Raw genomic sequence first — 16,878 nt, 5'->3', positions numbered from 1 at the left:
TGTGACAGGGTCACTGTATATGGACTGGGGACCTGCAGTTTGCATTTTCCATACTGCAAGATAGACCTCTTTCCTCCTTTTCTTGCTCTCCAAAATGGTTGTCTGCAAGCTGCACCTTTTCAGGGCCATACCTCCCTCATCATAGAAAACAGGCAGGTTTTTGCAAGAGGAGGTGTCCTTGCTTCTGCTTACCTAAGTATTGCACACCAACATATACCCCCTTGGCACTAATAAACAGTATTTCACCTCTCAATCTCAGTGTCATCAGGGGATAGGGGAAGAAGGGACAGAAGAGTCAAATACTTTGGAAATAACACGGTAAGTTGATTAATAGAAATGTTTGCAAGATATTGCTTCGTTTCTTGAAGTGGAGGAGTTCAACAGTTAACAGTACAGAGCTGAGAAGTGCATCACTCCCAGGAATTTCTTTGTTGGGGTCCCTCTTCTGAGGTACCAAGCTACCAGATATCAAAATTGATCTGTGCCAATAAACCTATCTGTTGGAGATGAGACCCTAGTGTCAAAACTTCCTTAACATCTAAGTTTATCAGAAATGCTTATAATCACTCTTAACTGCTTTTTTTGGTTCATATTCTAGATATTTCTACCAGAGCAGGACAATAAACTATTAAATACACTGTTTGGTACCTCACATGTTGCATTAGCATCCTAACAGCCACTAAAGTGATTTAATGTGATCTATGGTCAAAGTGATTTTTAACCAATAGATGCATATGGTGCTCGTTGTTGACAGATCGGGAGTCTACCTGTAAAGGCAGAAGCCCTATTTTTTCCTCTGTATTTTTTTTAAATTCTTTTTTTCCCTGATAACTGAAACAAATCCCAGCCCATCCCGCAGCTGAGCAAAGGGTGCGCTATTAAGAAGACCGACTCCCTCAGGTGAGGCTCTGCCCTCCCGCCGCCCCCCGGGAGCCCCGTCCCCGCCCCGTCCCGCGCCGAGCAGCGCACGGCTGAGCCCGCAGGCAGCCCCGTGCCTGGGCCCCCGCACCCACCGCCCCCACCAGCGAAGCCCCGCAGCCCTTCGCCGGGCAGGCGGCGGCACCCGCCCCGCAGCGCCCCTGTACCGCGGCGGGGCCCCTCCGGGAAGCGAGCGTCGCCTTCTCCCGGCGGGTCGTCCAGACACCTCAGGGGCTGCCGGGCTGCTCCGGGCGCCCCCGCCCCGCTCCCTCAGAACCGCCCTCTCCTCCGCCCACCTCCCCCTCGGGCACCTCCTCCTGGCGGCGCGGCGGAGGCGGCCTGGGCAGGGACTGGGGCCGGGGGAGCGGCGTGGCGGGAAATGGCGGCTGTGCTGGGCCGGTCTGAGCTGAGCTGAGCGGACGGAGCCGCGCCATGAGGCTGCTGCGCGCTCTGCTGCGCGGGGCCGCCCCGGGCACCATCCCGCAGCAGGTGGATTTCTATTCCCGCTTCTCCCCCTCGCCGCTCTCCATGAAGCAGTTTCTGGACTTCGGTGAGTCCCTGCCGGGCCGCACTCCCACCGCTGCCCCTGCTCCTGCAGGTGCCTGTGAGGAGCGGGGCGGCTCCGGCCGCGACCCTCCACCCCGTCGGCGCTGCCCGCTGTTGCTTATCTCGTGTTAGCGCTGCGCTCTCTGGCACAAAAAGGCCCTGCTTCCTTCTGGGACAAGGGAGCCCAGTTGGCGCCTTCCCGTAGACTGGAAGTGTGACAAAGTGGAAATTCAGCTGAAAACTCCAGTTTTTGGCACCACCAGAGTAGTTGGGCGTTTTCCTGCAGAACCTGCAGGGCAGAGGGTGGGGACAGCTGTGACACCTGGTAGTGTCAGAGCAGTGACTCAGGTGAGGCTGGTTAAGCTTTCTGCAAGCTGGCAGCGTGCGACCTTTTAAGGTATATTCCAAACACAGGAAACGCTTAACCTCAGACGGCACCGAGGGGCTGGAACAGTCATCACTTCTGGGTCATATGTCTGTGCCCTACAGAAACACCTTACCCAAAATTTGCTGGTTTAGAAGGAGCAGGATGCAGAGACCAAGAGCCATCCTGGAGGATTCGGAATCTAGCGCTGAAAATGAGCAAATCAGTAACAGGATACTCGGTCTTATATTCTTCACTAAAACCACTCATAATGCTTCCAGGTTTGACTGTGTGCTTGGAAACAAAAGGGATCACAGCATTGTTCTGTTCTGCTTCAGAGTAAAGACCACACAGGGAAAGGTTGTGTAAGTCTCACTGTAAAGTGCCTTTCTGTATCCAAGGCACTCTGGTGCACATGCTTACATAAGTGTTGCATATAAGCATTTAACTAGTTAATATTTGCATTGCTTTTTACTTTTTTGTAAGTAAAACATAACTGAGAACTAGTCATAGAGCCCCAGACTTTGTGTAAGTAGGAAGACTTACAAAGAAAACTTTCTCTTAACTGTGCGCTGTCACTTCATCTGTCTATTCAACGTTTCATTTGTGGCAGTGAAATGTATCCAACATTTAAACTCCGGATTCATACAGGAACCCCACCCGATGTTCTGTTACTACCATACTTTTAAGCAAAGAATCTTGTAATTCAGAGTTTGCTCTGACCTGCATTATTTTACCACTAAATACTGATAAAGTAATGCTTACCCTAAAATCAGTGTTTATTTTCAAGGCACACTATTCCCTTGTGTCAAAGGACTGTTAGTTACCTGAACATAAGGTAAAAATAATTTTGAAAATGTTTAATTTTTTTCCCTCTCCTTTGCTTAAGGATTTAATCGCAGATAGTGAAAAATTAATAACAAAGAAAAAAAAAAGAGTAGAGTGCAAGACTGAGACAGTCTTTAAGACATTCTGTAGCCATTATAATCTGATGATGTTTTCATTGGGGATTTTTTTGTTTCACTCTAGGGAGAGCATTCAAAGAGGAAATAAATCTGGTAATGCTAACTTAAAAAAATTAAATATTCCATAAGCAAATTTAGGTCTGGCTCATATACATCAGTCATATCTTGATTTATAAGCCCACAGTATTTCTGTAGGAGTCTTATCCATTCTTTGCCTAGATAGACTGTAGCTGCACAGGGAAAGAGTCATTTGCCCATTCAACAAAATCCTGCCCTAAACTGCCTTCCATATTTGACCCAGGATTGCAAAAAGGCAACCTCCAGATACAAAAACTATTTTGTGGAATGTAATTTGCTGGGTATATGATGCATTTAAAGATTATATTTATGTTCTAATACCTTCAGTCTGACTTGTTTGTGGAATTTTACCCAAGAAAAGGGAAAGGCCAGTAAGAGTCATGCCTGAAATGCAATCTGACTAGGGAGAATGAAAGGTTTCTGGGCAGAGGTCAGATGTAGACAACAAATAATACTGGTAAGTGCCACTAGGGAGGAATTTCTTTTTCATTACGTTAACTGACATTCTTTCATCAGTGTAGTTTATGACGTATCCGAGTCTGGATGCTTTAAAGTAAGGTACTCCATTTCAATTTGGTGAAGAGTTTTCCTGTTTAAGACACTCCCAGCTTCCTTTTTTTTTTTTTTTTCCACGTCCCTTCCTTTAATTTTCTTCCCCAACTCCCCATTGCCAGATGGAAAAAGTGAACTGAGCAGTACACCAGAGTTAATTTTTAGGAGACACCTGTCGTAAAACACCAGGGTGAGGTATGTACTTCAGTGCAGAAGATGAGCAGTTTAGTAAGTTCAGGTGCTGTTTACATGACACTGGTGAAGTCCAGACAGAAGTCTGGGTGAGAGTGATGTACAGTGTTTCTTAGCCTCTTCCCCATGGTGCACTGTCCTGTCTCGCCTAGGAAAACAAGCTTTGTGGGAGTAAATTCAGGTCTTGATTTTAATAACCACGTTTAGTTGCCACCCACACAGATGACATCTGTCTTTAACGAAGGGCAGGTCTCTTATCAGAAGCTTCTACCTTTTAAAAATGTAAAGAAATTTAAAAGTAAATATATGGAAAAACTACTATGCAAATAGATAAGCACAGTAGCTGTCCTACTTTCATTTCTTTCTTGGTATTCATGTGAATTCATTCATCTGTCTTCTGTTCCTGTAAAACAATGGACTTAAACTACAACAGATTTAGTTGAAAATGAGATCAGTATTACAGAATTTATTTTCTGAAAGTGTTCCAATATGTCTTATGGTAATTCAGTAAGATCAGTGATCAAAAGCAGGGTGTATGGGACCATGATACTTTCTCAAGCACCCTTCCCATAAATAATTTCCTGTGCTGGTTTCATTTGCCTCTCCAACATGCTCAGAATGACATACTGTTTGATCAGTGGTGGGTAGAGTCAATGCTTGCTGCAAATAAAATGAACAATATACATGGATAGAAGCTGCATTTAAAGTTGAATAGTTTGGGTCTGCAGCTATTGCTTTGTACACTGAAGATTCTCCTTACACGAACAGGGCTGGTAGGTTACAATATGAGGCACATTTTGAAATACAAATGGGCTGCTGCCATGAAAGAAACATTGCCTGACCAGCCTGGCTGAGTCAAGTTTGAAACCAAGCCACGGGCCTCTTATGCAAGAAAGTAAGACATTGTGTAGTTTTCTGCCGTAAGTGTTGACTTTATTCTGATGTCATATATTTATTTTGGTCTTAGGATCTGAAAATGCTTGTGAAAAGACTTCATTTATGTTTCTGCGACAAGAGCTGCCTGTGAGATTGGCAAACATAATGAAGGAAATAAGTCTGCTTCCAGACAACCTCCTGAGAACACCTTCAGTTCAACTGGTTCAGAGCTGGTAAGAACAGTGACATTTCATACCTTCTGCATATACGCAGTTGGAGGAACTCATTCTTTTCTACTGAAAGAACAGTTCATGGGCTTGTTACATGAACATCCCTTATGTAAAGTGAGATACTAAATATCCAATGTGATTTTGATCAGAAACTAAATTTACAGACTTGGAAAAAACTCTTTAGCAGCAATTAGAGAGCCCATGAGGGAATTAAAAATCATTGAGTATTGCAGACACTCATGTGTGAGAATTCAAAACATTTTAATTTTTTTTTTAAAAAAACAAAAATCCACCAGAACAATGTTTAATAGGGGACTTACATAAAAATGAAGAGGCTAGTTGAAGAAACCAACAGAAGCAGGCTAAGGCCTGCAAAACATGCTTGCAAAAACATACTAGAAACCATTTACAAGACAGGGTATTGCATATTGATAGTAAAGATGTAGAAAATATGAAGAAAGCAATAGGAAGCTCCCAAAGCCAAAACACAAAACAATAGAAAGAATATGAAACTATTAAAGTAAAAAAGATATTCTTTGAAAAGTAACATTTACTTTCAGATAAGGAACTTACACATAAATATAAACTTGTTAAGATGAAAGCAAAACAAAGAGATTGCTTGGCAACAGCTAAAGGCACAAAGATATCTGGAAAGGCTTTTAAAGTTAAGAGACAGAAAACCTGCCAGTGAATAAGTAGGATTGATTGGATGACTGAATATAAAAAGAGCTATCAATGAAGAGGAAGGCTCTTAAGCTTATATTCTCATGATAGTAAATGGCATTGATCAAATGGGAAATGAATTCTACTTGGACAAATGCAAGGTGGTAGAACACAGGGAGGACTCTCCTCTCCCTGTATAATTGCTTGCTTACAATGGAAAAAGGAATTTTGATGCTACTGGGAGTATTTTTCCGAATATGTCAGTTGATGGGCAAGAAGGAAAATTGTGTTAGGAACTAAGTAACAAATGGGGAGGAATACAATGGTACGACTGTGTTAGCCCTTTATTCCTCTGAATTGTATGCTGTTTTAGCATATCCTAAACAGAAAAGACCAAGAGGGATAATCAGAGGGTTGGAACAATTTTTACGTGAGGAGAAACCAAATAGAATTCTTCAGCTTGAAAAATATGCATCTAAGGAAAGAGATGGCAGAAATACTTAATTCATGAATAAGCTGGAAAGATTTTTCTAATAACAGGAACTTGCTGGGGCTGCAAATAAGTGATCACCCACTGGGTTTAAAATACAAAGATGATCCTTTATGCATTCTAATTAAACTGTGGAGTTCATTGCTCTGGAAATTTTGGAAGAAACGTCATGAATAGATTCAAAAGAATCTAACAAAATTCATGGGGGACAGGTACTATGACAAGCAACCTTGGACAACCACAAATTGCTAACCAAAGAGATCTGGGGAGGCATATTAGAATTGGTCTTTGTCCTTTTTCTTTCATTGAAAGGTATGTCCAAAGTCTTCAGGAGATCCTTGACTTTAAGGACAAAAGCTCAGAGGATTCAGGGGCTATTCACAGGTAAGGATTTGCTGTCACGTATGTTAATATTTTGTTAATATTATATGGAAGAACTGGCAAGAAACCAGTAGGTTAAGAAAAATATCTCAAATCTTTACATAAGAATTGCAGTAATGTCACCCCCTAAATGTCCCTAAAAGGAGGGTACAGGAAAACAGGAAACAAAACACTTTAACATCATGTCGTTCTGTAGAGAGGCTTTGGTCAGTGTTGGCTGACCATAACTGCCATTTGAGAGACATGGGGTGTTCTGCATGAAAACAGTGGCACACTTTTTTCTTTCTTGTGGCAGTAATCAAGATAATAAATAAATAAATTTTATACATAGTCAAAATGATTGAATTGTTTTAATGCTAGTCCGCTGAAATACGCTGTAAAGTCTGACCTGTCTTCTTACTGCAATAGGCAGACCTGTGATATTTCTGTATGTAGGAGTCTTCATTTTTGTAGGCAGGTACTCTGTTTGCCAGAGTATTAAATTCCCTTGAAAGTGAAATATTAACAATGTATTAATTTTAGTTTCACAGATACCGTGATAAAAATCCGGAATCGGCACAATGATGTAATTCCTACGATGGCTCAAGGAGTAATAGAATACAAGGAAAGCTTTGGCATTGATCCAGTGACCTCACAGAATGTGCAGTATTTTTTAGACCGTTTCTACATGAGTCGCATTTCAATCAGAATGCTCCTTAACCAGCACTGTAAGTGCCAGTGCTGAAAGGAGGGGAAATGATACCTCTACTATGTCAAGTGTATCTTCCTTTAATTTTTGAAGTGCTTAGTATGTACTTAAATGCTACTTATGAGTACACTATTTGCCTTGCTATTTATAAACTCAATTCAACTCCTAAAATATTTATTAATAGTAATCTTTCAAGTATGGTGAAGACTGGAAATATAGATTGCCTATACAATTTTTATTTAGCATAGCTGAAGATGTAAACTAAAATTATAAAATTATACTGGGTATTAAATAATATTTTCTTTTTTGGCAGCTTTACTGTTTGGTGGGAAAATTAATCCAGCTCATCCAAAACACATTGGAAGCATCGATCCTAACTGCAATGTTGTTGAAGTTATTAGAGGTAAATTCAGCAGATAAGAACTAGAATCCTGAAAACTTACATGAATCTCTGTACTAAGAGCAAATATACATCCTGATACTCATATACTGCTTAGTTCTTTTCTACCTGGAGTAGAAGTTTTATTTAAAGTGTAATACAATTTGTATCTTTATCCTATAAACCCAACTGCTGTGAGAAAATACAAAATCTCCCTGACAGTGCACAGTACTTGCAATTTTTGTTTTTGGCAAACTGTAAAGGAAAAAAAAAAGTGGGAAGGGGAAATGTAACTTCCTCTGTTTTTATTATAGATGGCTATGAAAGTGCCAAGAGACTTTGTGATTTATATTACATGAGCTCTCCAGAACTTATCCTCGAAGAACTGAACGGTAAGTGAATGCGGACGAGGCATCCTCCTGAACATCATGATGGCTTCTTCTAAAGTAGCTGGTGGTGGAATGTCCTCCTCCTGCCTTTCGTATAGTTAATGTGTTCCCTTGGATCTCCTGTTGTAAATAGTTTGGGTTTTTAAAAATCTGGCAGAAGGCTTTCCCCATTCCTCCCTTTAATTGGAAAACTGAAATCAGTAGAAAAGTGTTTGACACTACAGCTGTTGATGTAACAAATTTTAGCAGCCTCCTTCCCTCTCTAAGATTTCTTGTATGTCTTCACCTACACTACTGCATCTCACCCTCTCTGCATTTCTTGTGACACTTAAAAGATTTATACTAAGCATTCCATTCCATCTTCATTATAACCTCCTCAAGGGTTATAGAAAGCAACTATGATGTGCCCTGATCAGTGATGCCAAAGTGGTTTTAAGATTAATTTCTAAAGCAGCAAACAGCATTTGAAAATCTTGAGTGTGACTTTTGATTAACATCAATTTTTCAAAAGATTTGTTAAAATTTTCCTTCTTTTGAAAATTCAGCAATACAGATTCACATTTTGAACTACTGAGAGAACGAACAAAAGATACCTCATTTGCTATTTAATTATTTAGACTCTCTTTTCTCCAGCTAAATCACCAGGACAGCCCATGCAAGTGGTGTATGTGCCATCACACCTCTATCACATGGTTTTTGAACTTTTCAAGGTCTGTGCACTTATCATTACGCAAGTCTTTTGTACATCTTTGTTTACTGAGATTGTATTGGTTTTACCTTTTGAATCAATTCTAGATAGCAGTGTTATTTGCAGGAACCTTGTGCTATTTGCAGGAACATTACTAAATTGTACTATTTAGACAAACAGTAATTGAATAGAAAATGAACAGCTTTGGAAGATGTATCTCCCTTTGCCTAGCCACTGAATACATCTGACACCTTCTGAACAGACAGTACTTAAAATCTTAAAATATATGAAGATATTACTTAATAAAGCAAGTGAGAGTAAGATACACAATTTTGGGGATATCTTAGAATCTGGTAAAATGTGTAATAGGTCCTCCAGAGCTTTCCTCAAGCAGTTCAGTCCTAGACTTTTCTTGATCTTTGTGTCATATTGCATGTACTGTGCATTATAAAGAATTCTACAACAAAAACTCTGTAAGTTTAACTATTCAGATGTTTCCTTTAAAAAAAGTAAATATTTGAAGTCTGTGTATTCTAATAAACTATATAAATACTGATACTGAATAAACCAAAAATATTAAAAAACCGATTCTAAACCAATATACATTTTTTTCTGCTTCTGAAAATAGGTGATAAAAATAACTCCTAAAATGATGTTTTAAGGTAATATGCAAAGTGAATTAGGATTTAAGTTGTACTTGAAAATTGCAGAATGCAATGAGAGCCACCATGGAACATAATGCTGATCGATGCATTTATCCTGCAATTCACGTACACGTCACGTTGGGAAATGAGGATTTAACTGTGAAGGTACCCACTTTTTTTTATTACTTTGAAGGTTATTTTGATCAGGGTTTTTTTCCCTGCCATAGGCAGCATATTACTAACTTTAGCCGGTGATCTGGTTCCGTCAGTAGATGGAATGTGGTTATGTATGTAAGTAAAAAGACCATTATGGCATTTCACACACTGCATCAGTAGGAAGTTCGTGGCGAGGTTGCACAGTCACACTGAAGGCTCTGCAATACCATCCTGTGCTTTTGTCATGCCATGTTCTGCCTACCTTGTAAGCAACCATGATTAAAAATGAAGGAGCATCTTTATACAATTTTAACATAAGCATTTTTTAAGTGACAATGACAGAGCTATACAGGTGTGAAACAACTGAAAACCAAAGAAAAAAATATTGTATATTCCACACAAATCAAACCTCCTTAAGTACAGTTTGCAGTTTCTTCTTTTTCTGTACAACATCCATGTTGGATTTCAAATACCAACTGCAAGCATTGGGTTTTTCATAGGTCTTTATTCCTCAGGAATACTGCCAGTTAAATATAGTTTACTAAAACCTGTTACTGAATGAGTAAATCAAAGGAGTTCTTTTACTACAGTTTAGTTAAAGACTAAAAATACAGAGAACCTGGTATTTTGTAAAAGGTATAGATACTGACCTCAGACAAAAGATAAAAGCCATGCACAATTTAAGTAGAATATTGTTGCTTCCAGGAGAATATGAATGATGCTTACAGTAGTATTTTATTTAGTGGTTTGGATAAGGGATGAAAGGGAGGAATTAATCTCTCTCTGGTCATTGCTGGAGATGAGAATTAAAGAAGACCTGTAACTTAACAGGGACAACTTCATATTATGTTTTACCTGAACTTTCTCAGGTTTTTTATTGTTTGAGAAAAGCTGTCTTTTATAAAATTGTATTCAGGGACATAACACTACATGCTCCTTCTTGTTCCAGATGAGTGATCGTGGTGGTGGTGTTCCTATGAGGAAAATTGACAGACTGTTCAACTACATGTATTCAACAGCACCACGTCCTCGTGTTGAGACTTCACGAGCTACACCTTTGGTATGCAAATCTTTCATATCTTGGCATCTTGGCTGTGTTTAATGGTCACAAAAGAAACCATTTAGCCAAAGCTATGAAGTATTGATTTTATAGATACATTGAGTATTGCCGTTTGAATGTTATAGCTTAATTTGAGTATTTTTCTGAAAATAACTGGAAAATTGCATAAAATACTAAAAATTATTCAAGATTCTATTTTTCTCTAGTACATCTAAAGATCAGCTACCTCAAGCAGAACACTTAGCTATACTGCACGTACTGTAATGAGGACAGAACACTGAATTCTTTTTGTAGCCACTGAATGAACGGAAAAATAATTATAGCAATGACTTTGGGTCAAGGCCATAGTTCATTTGTACTGTGAGGTCAATTGTACCATCTCCCAGCAAGGATGAAGGAGCACAGATGTGACAGGCCATATGAAGAATTTACTTTGGTCTCATGTGAATGTAATAGATGCACAAGAAATAAAGCCTGAGCTCCCAGTCAGAATCTCTGAACAGCTTTCCTGTATTTATTCTCCCACATTGCATCAGTGATCAGTGTTCTGCACATAGATGAGTCTGCAACTCATTAAACACTAGATCTTTACAGAGAAGTGTTGTGTATGCTCATTGAGAGATCACCTCTAAAATTTAGTAAGTGAAAAAAAATTATGCCCAATGGTTCAGGGCTATGTCCTGCTACTGCAGTCAGGGCTTGACAGAATTTTAGTATAAGCTACAAATTCAGAGCCATTTTGTCTTGAACCTTTTTTATATATACTGCTGATGAAATGTATCTGACTTAAGTCCTCGGTGTTCTTAAGATTAGTAGCTCCATGAGACATAAGACAGACACAGTACAGTTTTCTCTAATGGTATCTCTTCTTCAAAAAGCTCCGACGATACAGGAAATGTTAACTACCAGCCCTGCCTGACAAAGGAATAAAACAGTTTTCTCATAATCACAATCATCCATGCATTCTTCTGGTTTTGGGGTGTATAATAGTTCTGAGGGGCCATAATAATTAGCATATAAACTCCTCTTACTGTCAAACATCATGCTTAGTTTGTCTGTTTACCTGTTAAGTTAAAGCAGAAAACACCACTGATGGATGCAATTAATAGAAATATACCTTTTTTCCTGGATCAGGCTGGATTTGGTTATGGCTTACCCATATCACGTCTGTATGCACAGTACTTCCAAGGAGACCTCAAACTCTATTCCTTAGAGGGCTATGGTACAGATGCAGTTATTTACATCAAGGTATGATGTAACACTTTACCATTTACATTTATCAGCAACTGTAATCTAAACTGCTAATGGAACTCCTTGTTCTGTTACTATAACTTCAGTTAAAAAGAATCATCAGTTACAGTCTTCTCTCCTTACAGGCCTTATCAACAGAATCAATTGAAAGACTCCCTGTGTATAACAAAGCAGCCTGGAAGCATTATAAAGCAAACCATGAAGCAGATGATTGGTGTGTGCCAAGCAGTGAGCCAAAGGACATGACCACTTTTCGCAGTATGTAGCTTTTTCCTTGGCAGCTCATAAGAAGTAGGTTTGTCTGTAAAGGCAATTTAAAAGACCTGATTTATACCAAGATGGTGACCAAGTTTGATATGTGAAAGTAATTTTAAGTGGAGTAATAGAAGGTGTAGTGTAATAGTCTTTTCTGAAATTAAAAAACCAACAACCACCAAAACTACCAAACTTGTACATACTTTTAAATTTTAAGAACGTCACAATTTGTTTCATTTTCTGGTTTTGGCTACTTTAAGAGCTAAGTCAAGGGAGCAGTATTTTGGGTTTTACAGGGATCAGTGCAATCTCTAGCACATCTGGTATTAATTCATATAATTACAAAATTGTTTTAATGGAAAAACTATTGAAAAAGCTCACTGGAGCATTTTTCCATTATACAGTATTACAGATTAATGAGAAACTCGTGTAAGAAATATTGAGGAGCTTATTGCCATACACTTGCACCTGTATGGCATTTGCTATTCTTTTATCTTCAGCATGCTGAAGCCTAATTTTGCAAAGTAAGATATGTTGCCAGCACACCTTGCCTACATCAAGGGTTTTTTCACCCAGAGAAGTCACGCTTACCTCTGTAGGGATAAAAAATAAATAATAAAAAAATTTTAGCTGCAACTACTGGTATAATGTATCTCAGGTATGGGGCATCGGTTGAATTTCTTTTTTTGTAATGTGAATATATAATACATGTGAAAAGCTTATCTTTCCCTGATTATTGTGAATTAACAACTAATGCTGGCTTGTGTACAGTACAGTGTTGTCTTGCATTTGCCTGTATTTCTGTAGGTCCTACCAAAATGCAGCATCAACATTCTAGCCCTTGTAAGTTCTCAGACTTGAAATTGTCAGGTTACAGCTGTAAAAGGAAACTATTTTAATAAACAAATTTTTTTAAATTTGCCCTTCATAGGGCATCTCTATTACTTTGACAATATAAGCTACCTTCTCAGGAGTATTTAAAAAACAGTGGAATTAACAGTTTTTGAAAATACCTTTGTATTTGTGATGTGCTTCTGGTCTCATTTTTGCAGTAACTGGAAGTCACACTGTAAACTTAAACATGGTGAGCAGACTGTGTATCAGTCAAACTGTCAAAACATACTGGGGAAAATAGAGAGGGGACTGAATATTACATTTCAGGTACAAACTCCTTCTTTTAAGAAAGGATTCAACTTTTTTAATGCCTACTGTGCCAACTTTGTTCAAATCATACACATGAATGTTGCACCTCGATCCCTGTAATTCCTGAATGTTTTAACAGTGATGCAGTTAACGCTACTGAGAACTAATCCTTTTCTCAGTTAATTAACTGCATGTAATTCTGTGATTTTTTTGTTCTGCAGTAAACATGCATAATCCCTCTCAGAAAGAATAAGCCTAAATTTTGCAAGTTTACTATCTCTGTGCAGAGCAGAAGGTGAGAGACCGCAAATGAAGGGCATAGCTGGTACATCAGAAATTGTTCTAGTTGTAGCTGAGCCAGATTGGAGCTTTCCACCTGCTATCTCCCTAGCTGAGTTCTGCAAAACAATGAAATGGTTTTATACCCTGGTCAAGCTAATGTAGAGCACTTTACCTGGAGTGAATTACAGACTGCTCTATATACACAGTCTGAGGGAGGACTATTCCAGCTTAATTGACACCACAACAGTAGCGTTACCTGCTCCACTCAAGCTTGTGGGCATCTTGAGGCCCCTGCTTTTCTTTCTTACAAGGATGTGAGATGGTGACTGGCACACCTTTTAATCTGCTTGGCTACAAGTGAGGAGAATCTAGAGCTGTTCTCTGGCCCTGCAAGAGGATGTACGTGAGAAATGCCACACAGGGTAAAATGGGGCCTGGAGGGGACACTTGCAGCTACTGCATTTCCTAAACTAAAGCTGAAAGTTACAGCAAGTGCTTTTAAAAACTCAGGTTTGAAGCTGAGTAGTCTTGCTTTTATGCTAAGTTTTATATCTTTTAATTAATCTTTTAATTAATTCAGTTGAACTGATTTGAGTAATAGCTGAGAACTGCAAGAGATGTTTCTGAAGAAAAGCTAACTGTTTTCTACAATGTCTATTAAATATTTGAGATATTATTGAAATAAAGCCTCTGAGTTAGCTCTCAACTAACTACCAATTGTATTCTTATTATTAGAAACTTGCTGTGTAATTATATTTGTATTTATCTCTTCACCTGACACCCCAAATGACTGTGGTGAAAACACAAATGTGTACTACTTTGGTTTACAATGTTTAACCCTACTTACAAGCATGGTCTTTGACAACTTTTGGTTTCAACAGAAGTTCAGAAGACAACTTTCACGTTTAGTATTTCCATTACTATACTGAAGTAATTGCTAGCACATTGGTTAAGTTGAACTGAATCAGTGTAGAAAATTAGTATACTAGCTCAGCTATCAAAATGCTGAGATGAATAGTTTTGTATGCAAATGGACTCAGTTGTGCACTGTAAAATTAATCTTGGTTTGTGTTAATTTTTTTGAAAGAATCACTACATTTATTCATTAAAACTGTTGTAAAAATTAAACTCTGTTGGGTGATTATGTAGCTTGGTACTAAGCTCGTTCCACGCAGCCTTCTTGTTCCACATCTGACAGATGTTAAATGCGGTGGTCTGTGATAACCAAAGTTCTTATGCTCACGTGCCAGGTGAGTTTATCATCCCTGCCCTGGCCCCTGTTTAACTACAACAGCTCTGAAACCATTATTTCCACTAGTCTCCTTCATGGGAGAACTCTTCACAGGGTGCAACAATAGGCTCAAGGGAAAAAAGGTAATATATGGTTGTATCAATATTCTGTGTTCTGTCTGAAAGCACTCGACCTTCTTGACTGATTTAATTGAAGGGTGGGTTTACGTGTGTGATCCTGAGCATTTGACGATTCTGTACTTCTAATTCCTTTCTCTTTACCAGTAGGGCAGCATTCCTCTCTGGCTCAAGGTCTGTAAGTCTGCCATACAACTCAAAGCTACTGAACACAAAGTAAAACAAAGTAAATAAGTTAACTGACCAAAGAGTAGTTTCTTAATGCATCAAACTGAAATGTAACCTCTTTGAAAAAGTAATTATTACCGAGATTTTCAAACTTTATTTTGGAAATGCCTAGTGTGCAGAAGCATTTCCATACAGTCATTTGCTGAAATTCTAGACATTTATACAAAAAAAAAAAAAAGAATGTGAACCACCAATAATGAAGTTCATTCATTTAATTAAAATGAAAAAACAGTCCACAGATTTAAAGGAGAACTTGGTCCACAGAAACAAACTATAAGTTTGTTCTAGTCCCTTCTAGGGTGGAACTGATATTTAACTAGTCTATGTTTCTGGAATAATCTAATTTAAGGAAGTGCTCTTTGTAGTATCTCTAGAAAATAGTATGTAAATATACAAAACACCAATTCATGTTCTAAGCTATTTGAGAATCAAATCCTCCTTTAAAGAGAAAAAATCTGTAGTCTACAATTGAACATTTAAATACAAGGCAAAACCCCAGTGTGTCAGTGATAATTTTTCCTACAATTCTTCCCTCAGTATTTTAAGTTTGAAAAACAGCATTGTTTAAAATTAGCAAATATATAAATTTGGTCCGCAAAAATCTTGTAGCAGGTAGAAAAGAGAAATACATGTATTGCAAATTGATCTTATTCATAGCATAAATCTATAAAACTATGTATTATTTAGGAAAAATAGGTTAAAAATGATCTTATTTATAGGTTTAAACCTTGTCCCAACACCATACGGGTAGCGTACAGAAAATTTAATATTATGCTTAGGATATGTAGTTTGTGAAAACTACTTAGTATTTCTTGTTATTTTCTCAGTAAATTGCAACACAGAATTCAAAACCAATGTACTACTAAAGTGAACTTTGAATGAAGTCCCAGAAATACAAGAATTTAAACAAAATAATCCATAAATTTGAAATACATGCTTTCTTTTTAAATTAATATGACATTACCATTTTCTTCAACTTAATTTTTACTATACAACTTTAGTGGCAACAGATAACAGACTGTCACAGACTGAATTTGTTGGCAGGATTTTTCTATTGTCCCTCTATCAGATTCAACTCTATCAAATGCTAGTTGACTACTATTGGAATGATTTTAATACAGTATTCTACTTTCCACAAACATCAATTTCAATGAAAAGGGCATAGGAGGTCTTAGAAGCAGAAATGTTACTTAAGGCAGAAAGTTAAATTATTGTCTATTAGTACAGGCAGAGTCAACTAGGAATAAAAATACTGAAAACATTATTTCATTTTATTGGGCTGTAATGGGGAGGGACCACAATTAAAAAGTAAAAAACCACCTACCATATTAAACTGTTGCACTTTCCCTCCTCCCTCAATTGTACAATTATATACAAATCTGCTGAACTACATCAAGATTAGGCAAGTCTGCACTAAAATAAAATGGTCATTTAGCAGCTTGATTCAGAGTGGCCACCACTCTGCCAGTCTTGCGAACTTCTTTCTCCTTCTTTTGAACCTTTTCCTTCTGCTTTTCCAGTTTTTCCTGTGTTTTTCTAATATCCTTAATTTTTTTCTTTATTGTTGATCTGTCATTTTGACTGGAAACTCCCAAAGCCTTTGGAGGGGGAAAACAAAACAAAACCTCATCAGTAATTTTTTCCAGTGGTACTGTCCACAGTGCTTGTGCATGAACAATTTAAGAAAGCGTAATTGCTGCAAGATAGTCTGTTTATTTGAAAATAATGACTCAGGCTTCAAAAGCACTGTAAATATCATCTGGGTAACAAGGTAAGTAAAGAGACTAGGGCCGACTCTTCAGTTGTGAAATAACAGTTTGCATTTACAAACATGTAGAGCCCTGAGAATTTTTCAGAAAATAGCATAGTAAGTAGTAGTCTCAAAATACAAGAGGAAGTTATATTCAGTACTACTCTTTAATTTCAATATTAAGGATTTTAAAGTGTGTTATTAGGAAGTGATTCAGTAAGCAGCCAGTACAACTTCAATGTTCGGTCAGGAGGTGGCAGCAGCTGATTCCATGTTCCTGAATGCACTCTCACACTGTCAACCCGAATGGCATTCGGTGCACATTGACCTTTAGGCTTCAAC

General features: G+C 38.2%; 2 protein-coding genes across 3 annotated transcripts in view; one reads left to right on the top strand and one right to left on the bottom strand.

Annotated features, from left to right (window-relative positions):
• Positions 1 to 214: 214 nt before the first annotated feature.
• Positions 215 to 14,318, top strand: PDK1 (pyruvate dehydrogenase kinase 1). Of its 2 annotated transcripts, none has more exons than XM_032692621.1 (11): positions 215 to 318; positions 4,583 to 4,724; positions 6,187 to 6,258; positions 6,778 to 6,962; positions 7,257 to 7,346; positions 7,637 to 7,714; positions 8,345 to 8,421; positions 9,110 to 9,208; positions 10,149 to 10,259; positions 11,394 to 11,507; positions 11,636 to 14,318. In XM_032692621.1, exons 2-11 carry the CDS (start codon positions 4,615 to 4,617, stop codon positions 11,774 to 11,776), a joined length of 1,077 nt encoding a protein of 358 aa, XP_032548512.1. In that variant the 5' UTR covers positions 215 to 318; positions 4,583 to 4,614; the 3' UTR covers positions 11,777 to 14,318. The 2 variants fall into 2 exon arrangements, with proteins under 2 accessions (XP_032548512.1, XP_032548510.1); XM_032692619.1 differs by lacking the exon at positions 215 to 318 and adding an exon at positions 1,246 to 1,468.
• A 1,682-nt stretch (positions 14,319 to 16,000) lies between these two features.
• Positions 16,001 to 16,878, bottom strand: part of LOC116789170 (neurabin-1-like) — a 43,710-nt gene continuing 42,832 nt past the window's right edge. Inside the window, 1 exon segment of the mRNA XM_032692618.1 lies at positions 16,001 to 16,384. Coding sequence (XP_032548509.1) covers positions 16,214 to 16,384 — 171 coding nt within the window. The 3' untranslated portion in view covers positions 16,001 to 16,213.

The sequence above is a fragment of the Chiroxiphia lanceolata genome, chromosome 7 (genome assembly GCF_009829145.1).
Source record: "Chiroxiphia lanceolata isolate bChiLan1 chromosome 7, bChiLan1.pri, whole genome shotgun sequence".
Lineage (NCBI taxonomy): Eukaryota > Metazoa > Chordata > Aves > Passeriformes > Pipridae > Chiroxiphia > Chiroxiphia lanceolata.
The sequence above is the reverse complement of the archived record's forward strand: the minus strand, read 5'-3'. Positions and strand labels throughout refer to the sequence as shown.